The sequence below is a fragment of the Pantherophis guttatus genome, chromosome 2 (genome assembly GCF_059756535.1).
Source record: "Pantherophis guttatus breed Tessera chromosome 2, ASM5975653v1, whole genome shotgun sequence".
NCBI classification, from domain to species: domain Eukaryota; kingdom Metazoa; phylum Chordata; class Lepidosauria; order Squamata; family Colubridae; genus Pantherophis; species Pantherophis guttatus.
Genome location: NC_142064.1, coordinates 12052864 through 12059339, shown reverse-complemented (window position 1 = coordinate 12059339; position 6476 = coordinate 12052864). Strand labels below are relative to the sequence as shown.

Here is a 6476-nt window from a genome sequence, read left to right as displayed (position 1 = left end):
ATCAAAACCCAAGTTACACTTCAAAAGCTAAAAAGAAGAGCTAAAAAAAGGGGGTTTCGCCCCCCCCGCAATTGCCAAAGCAGCTCGCCTATAATCAAACACCCCCCCACCCCCCACCCCCAAATGATTTTCTTCCTCTGGCCGCCCCTTGCAAGAAAGACCTTCCATTTGCAAGCATCGCCCGCTCAATCCTGAGGGGATTTAAAAACCAAAAAAAAAAAAGGGGGGGGGGGAGTGGGAAAGAAAAAGAGCAGAGGGGCGGGGAGGGGTCGTGCAAAGCACCTTTGAGGTGGTGGTGGTGGGAAAGCAGGCAGGAAGGCGCGGAGAGAAAGAAAGTGGGGGAGTGGGGAAAGGGCCGGAGGAGGAGAAGAAAAGAAGGGCCAGGCGAAAGGAAAGAGAGAGAGAGAAAGAGAGAAAGAGAGAGAGAAGGTGGATTCCTTCCTTCCCTCCTTCCCTCCGCCTTTCCCGACGCCCGCAAACCCTTCCTCTTCCATTCCGCCGGGCGGGAGCGCGCCTCCCTCTCCTCCTCCTCCTCCTCCGTCTGCACAAACTGGAAGGAGGCGGAGGCGGCGGGCGAGCTAAGCTAAGCCGAGAGCCGGCGGGGGGAAGAGAGAGAGGGAGAGAGAGCTGAGCCCGGCCACTGCAGCGCCGCTGCCCAAAGACTGCAAAGGCTGCTGTTTGTTTGTCCGTCCCCGGCCGGGTCCTTCTTTGACGCCGCTCCGCCGTCCCCTCCTTCTGGCTTCTGGGGCTGCCCGCGAGAAGGCGCCGGCGGGGAGACGCGCGGAGGGGCGGAGAGAGGGAGAGGGAGAGTAAGCGAGCTGCAAGAGGAGGAGGAGGAGGAGGAGGAGATCGCCGCGCTTCCAGCCTCTCCTCTCCTCGCCTCTCTTCTTCTCTCTCCGTCTATACGGGCGAGGAAACACAACAAGCGCGGCTCCGTCGTCCGGCGGGCCCGGGAGGAAGATCAAAGCGGCCGGGCGAAGGGCAGACCGTCCCGAGGGAGCCGGCGACTCCGAGGGGGCTGAAGAGGAGGAGGAGGAAGAGGAGGAGGGGGCCCGGCGGAGGAAGGCACGCGCGCCCACCCACCCACCCCGCCCTCCTCCTTGCAGGGAGACCCCGACGGGCGGAAAAGGCGGCCGGAGAAGCTCCGGGAGACCCTTTTGGCCGTCGGATACCGGGCGACGAAAAAGGGGGCTTCTCCGCTCTCTTGCCTATTTGGGTGGTGTTTTTTTTGTGTGTGTGTGAAACAGGTAGATTTTTGCCTCGATCCCCAAGATCTGATCCTGAGTTGATCTCTCGGACTTCTTTTTTTTTTGCTTGGTTTTTTTTTTCTTTTTTTTTCTTCTTCCCCCTCCGGGTTTTTTTTTTTTTTAATTTTTTTGGAGGGGGTTCTCGATCTCCCTGGATCGCCGCCGAGGATCTAACTAAAGCCTCGCTTGTGGGGGGAGGGAGAGAAGAAAGAGAAAAGGACGGGCGGGGTGGGGTGGGGGGGACCGGGAAGGGTTCGGAGGAGAAGCCCACCGGGGGGGTTGCGATCTGACCCTCCGCTTCGGTTGGGCACCACCACCCCCGACCGACCCCCGAGGAGAGAAGTCCCGGTTTGGCATGCCGGTTTATCCCGGGCTTCCTTCGGGGTCTGCTTCTCCCGGCGCCCCCTTTCCATAAAGGGCGGCTTTGAGACGAAGGGGAAGGGGAGCCTTGGCGGGCGCCTTCCAGCCGAGCCTCCGCTGAGAGACTGGCGCATGCTGCACTTCGCTTTGGGTCTCGCTCCAGCAGCCGCCGCCGCAGCGCCCCCTCCGCCGCCCCCCAGCTCCCTCTTCGCCCCGATCATTTCAGGCTCCTTCTACTGGCTGCCTGGACTCGGCTCCCGACTCCTTCATGAATTGCGGACGACATGCCCGTTTTTTAGCCGGGGAACCTTCTTCTCGTCCCGCATGTTCAGGACCAAACGATCGGTGCTCGTCCGAAGACTCTGGCGGAGCCGGGCGCCCGGCGGAGAGGAAGGCGCCGGCGAGATCGCAGAAGGCGCTGCGGACGGACGGCCTCATGGGGCCGGAGGAGGAGGAGGAGGAGGCGGGAGCCGGATTTGCTGCCTGGGCAAGCCGGGGAAAGCGGCCAAGGCTCACGGCGGATCGTCGGAGGCTGAACTGAAAGCGCTGGCCCACTCGGTGCTGAAGCGGCTGAAGGAGAAGCACCTGGAGGTCCTGCTCCAAGCCGTCGAATCCCGCGGAGGCACCAGGACCTCGTGCCTCCTCCTGCCCACCAAGGTGGACTCCAAACTGGGCCAGCATTGGTACTCTCTCCCGCTGCTCCTCTGCAAAATCTTCCGATGGCCCGATCTCCGGCCTGGCTCGGAAGTCAAGCGGCTTTGCGGCTGTGAATCTTACGGGAAAACTCACCTGGACTTAGCCTGCTGCAACCCCTATCACCTGAGCAGACTCTGCGAGCTAGGTACGTGCTGAGCCACAAAAGAAAAGAAAAAAAAAAGCCGGCTTGCATCGGGCTCTTTCCGATGTTGATTCCCCCTTCCTCCCCCTTTCCTACCCCAGCCTCTCCCCCCTCCCCAAAATGCCCACAGTTTGCAAAACAAAGCCTTCCCCCCCTTTGAGACTTGAGATGGAGGGGAGGGATGCTACCTTGATTGGAAACTTCCTCTGGGTTTCCCACTTGGTGAGATGGGGATCTAACATTAGAGAATTCAGGTGAACCTGCCTGAGATGCCAGGATCTCTATCCTTAAATCTCTTGCACCTGCATCAGTTTAGGAGGGGGAAAGGTTAAGACTATAGGTTAAGAAGATCCAGTTTGGGATTGTGAGTATTTGTCCCAGCCAGGATTCTGTGTGTGTGTGTCCCACCAACCTCTCTTGAGGGGAAGGGAAAAAAATTTAAACATATACCCCCAAAAGAGGCTTTTAATTTATTTTATTATTATTATTATTTTTTGATATTCCGAGTGGAATTTTGCAAAGGGGAGTGGGAGGCAGAACTGGAGAGTCTTGATTTTAGGCCCCTTCTGAAAATTGGCTTGCATGTTGGATACTTTTGTGGGTGCATTAGAAAACAAAAAAAAAAAGACCCAATTTTTGTAAAAAGCACTTTTGGGACAACCTTGATCAGGATGATTGAGAATCTCTATGTAGATGTGTGCATTTGAAGTTCCTGGTTAGGAGGAGGGGAGGAATGGATGAAGAGGGCAACTGTATGTGTTTAGAGTTCTTTTCAGCAAAGAAATGTTTCCGAATTTGACAGTAAATTATTTTTAAAACGGTGATGCAACCAGGGGGCAGGCAGGCAAAGTTGTAGTGTTTTTGTGCAAAAAACAAAAACACTACAAGGGTGTGTAATTAAATAAAAACTGAAGGCTTTTGGAAAAATCTTCTTCCAAAAGAGATTTTGTAGCTTTAATACACAAATCTAGCCATTTTAGCAAAAAAAAAAAAAAAAGCTTTCCAACCCTTGGCTGGCTCCTGCATCCTCCGTGCCCTCCCGCCTACCTTGGGCCTCTTTGCCTCAAAACTATAAAAGCCAACACATAATTTCCAGGCCTTCAATCTTGTTTGCTTTTCTCCTCTTGCCAAGTTGCTTTTAAGTTTCCACATTGGCTAAAAAAAAAATAAATAAATAAAAAAAAAGTGTGGGTAGGAGAGGAGAAAGAGAATCTTCCCTACATCATGGTTGAAATTGCAAAGGGTCTTTCTTCCTCCCCCCCCTTTTTTTTTAAAGGGAGGGGATTAAGTTCATGATCTGGAAGGGAGAGGCTTGCTTTGGTAGGTTTAAACCCCATTAGTGGGCAGCCTTGCCCCCCCCACTTCCCAAAAAAAATTATACTAAAACTTTTAGCCCACCTCTTCTTCCCTCCTTCCTTCCCCACTTTGCAAACTTTTTTAGGCGCTGTGTTATGTCCAACAGTGCAGGCGGATTTTTCAATTGGAGGGGGGGGTGCCAGGCAGGGAGAACAATGCATTTGTATTGGGTGCCCCCCCTGCTATTTTTTCCCTCCTGTCTTCCCCCCCTCCCCTTGTTTTTTTGTTAAATTGCATTTGCAAGTAAGCTGGTTGGGATTATCGGGAGCGCTGGATCAATGGGCGATTTCCAGGACTGGACCGCTGGGTGCAGCCAGAAAGCCCCTGCCGAGACAACTACAGGAGCACAGATAGCGCAAGAGGCTGGCGCCAGTGAGGCCCCTTTGTTTATCTGGCAGTTAAATATCAAGGCAGTTACCGCCAAGTTGCCCTGCCTCCAAGCGCCAGGCTAAGACAAACAGTTTTGTTACAAGAATGCCTCTCTTATCATAAGTTCCTATCTCTCTCCCCCCCCTTCCCATGGCTCTGATTTTATTTTCTCTGTACTTTTCTAATTCCAGAGTCTCCCCCGCCTCCTTACTCCAGATACCCAATGGATTTTCTCAAACCAACGGGTAAGTAGACCGCATTTTTAAACTAAGTAAAACTAGCATTTGGGTGGGAAGTTTTTTCTTTCTTTCTTTCTTTCTTTCTTTCTTTCTTTCTTTCTTTCTTTCTTTCTTTCTTTCTTTCTTTCTTTCTTTCTTTCTTTCTTTCTTTCTCTCTCTCTCTCTCTCTTCTTTCTTTCTTCTTTCTTTCTTTCTTTCTTTCTCTCTCTCTTTTTTATTCTTCTCTCTCTCTCTCTCGCCTGTCATTGTCCTCCCTTATTCCAAACTCTTGATTATTTTTTTTAATGACTCTATTGCTGCTGCTATTTTGCTCTTTTTAGCTCTTAATTTGCTGTGGGTTTGCCAAGTTAATCGGAAGGATTTCCCATTACGATAAGTGAGCTTGACTCCTGAACAAAAAGGGCTTGTCTGAGTTCTTTTTACAAGGGCTGTTCTTGTAGATTCCTGTCTACTGCAACAAATCCCATGTTCTAAAGGGCTCATGCATGGGTCTATAGATATAGGATTGCAGTCAACGTCTAACTATATATTCTAGGAGAGGGTGTTAAATTGGATTTTCTAGGTGTGTCTTTGGTGCTATTCCATTTTTTTTTTAGTTAATCAGGTCCTCTTGCAATAGGGCACCTGCACTTTTATATATGGCCTTTTATAGTTGGAAGGGACCTCAAAAGATCATCTAGTTCAGCCTTCTGCACTATTGCAGGGGAATTACTTAAATCATCTATGAGAGGATTTCTGGCTGTTTACTTGGAAGTAAATTCAGATGGTTCATCTGCTAAGTTTTAAGTTTCTGTAGGGATTGTAGCTGGGATCTTCAGACTCTTCCTTTGGAAAATGAAAAGAAAATTCATAACCGGTTAAGATGCAAAATGAAAGTTCATAGCTTCCTGTCAACTTTATTTTTTATAATATCTGGAACATTTGGAACGTTTTAATTTTTTTTTTAAAAAAAATGACTAATCCTAGAAGAAGTGAACTTTCAGGTAAGCAGCATTTCCTGAAACCTTCTGTTTTGCATTTCATTGGGCCCAAATAAAGTATTTTTTAAAAAAAAATGCGAAGAGGCACACGGATGTTTTTAGCACAGTTTGCTCGGCATGCTTGTTGCTTGTAATTGAGTGGCAAGCTGCCAAGGTAGAAGCCCGTTTGAGGCTGGCACCAAGCGCTCTTGCGGTTGTCTGCATAAACTTTTGGCTGGCAGCGGGCTCACCCTCTGCTAGATAAATAGGCTGGCATTGTGGAAAAGAGAGGGCGAGAGTGTGTGTGGGGGGGAAACCCCAGAAATGTAGATGCAGTCAAAGGGAGGAGAAATAAAATTCCACAAAGCCACTTCATATCTCTTCTGACAAATTAATGGAGCAAAAATAGAGATTACAGAGAGGTTGTTCACACTGATTACACCCTAATGTTAGGGAAGGCGGTAAGTTGGGCATGGCTTCGAAAGATCCTCTTACAAACTCATGCTTGTCACCTACCTTTCTCATCCTTACTCATCCAAAAAAAAAAAAAAGGACAATAGTTGCTTTGTTCTCGGGATCTGATTAAGCTTGCCTAATTTAAACGTGGTCCTTGAAAAACATTGGGTGCTCTTGACAAAGTGACCCATCTTTGATACTGTGGTACATTGTGAGTTCTTTGGCATAAGGGACCATGCTAAGGAAGGATATGAGAACTGGGGCTGCCTCTGCCAAGTTTATCCAGTAGGAAGGTTGGAAGATTACAGTTAGATGAAACAGCTTGGGAAGGAAGTGCTGATCTGTCCTTCTAAGAAACAAGTTAGGGGTTATCAAGTTCCCAATGATTGGTCACATTGTTGTACGACCAGAAAAGGGATCCAGGAATGAGATAATGCGCTTCAGGAATGAGCTAATTTTCTTGACCGTTGGGATTAGGAAAAATGCTGTGTTTATTGAATACAGGGTAGTCCTCGATTTATGACCGTAATTGCTAAGTGAGAAATTTGTTAAAGTGAGTTTTGCCCTATTTTTACTATTTTTTCTTGCCACATTTGTTAAGTGAATCACTGCAGTTGTTAAATTAGTAACACGGTTGTTAAGTGAATCTGGC

General features: G+C 49.1%; 1 protein-coding gene across 2 annotated transcripts in view; it reads left to right on the top strand.

Moving 5' to 3' along the window:
• Positions 1-545: 545 nt before the first annotated feature.
• SMAD7 (SMAD family member 7) overlaps positions 546-6476 on the top strand; it is a 54389-nt gene continuing 48458 nt past the window's right edge. For both annotated transcript variants that reach the window (XM_087885548.1, XM_034401772.3), the window contains exons 1-2: positions 546-2448; positions 4362-4415. In XM_087885548.1, the coding sequence (XP_087741674.1) occupies positions 1740-2448; positions 4362-4415 (763 nt within the window). In that variant the 5' untranslated portion in view covers positions 546-1739. The remainder of the gene's footprint in view (positions 2449-4361; positions 4416-6476) is intronic.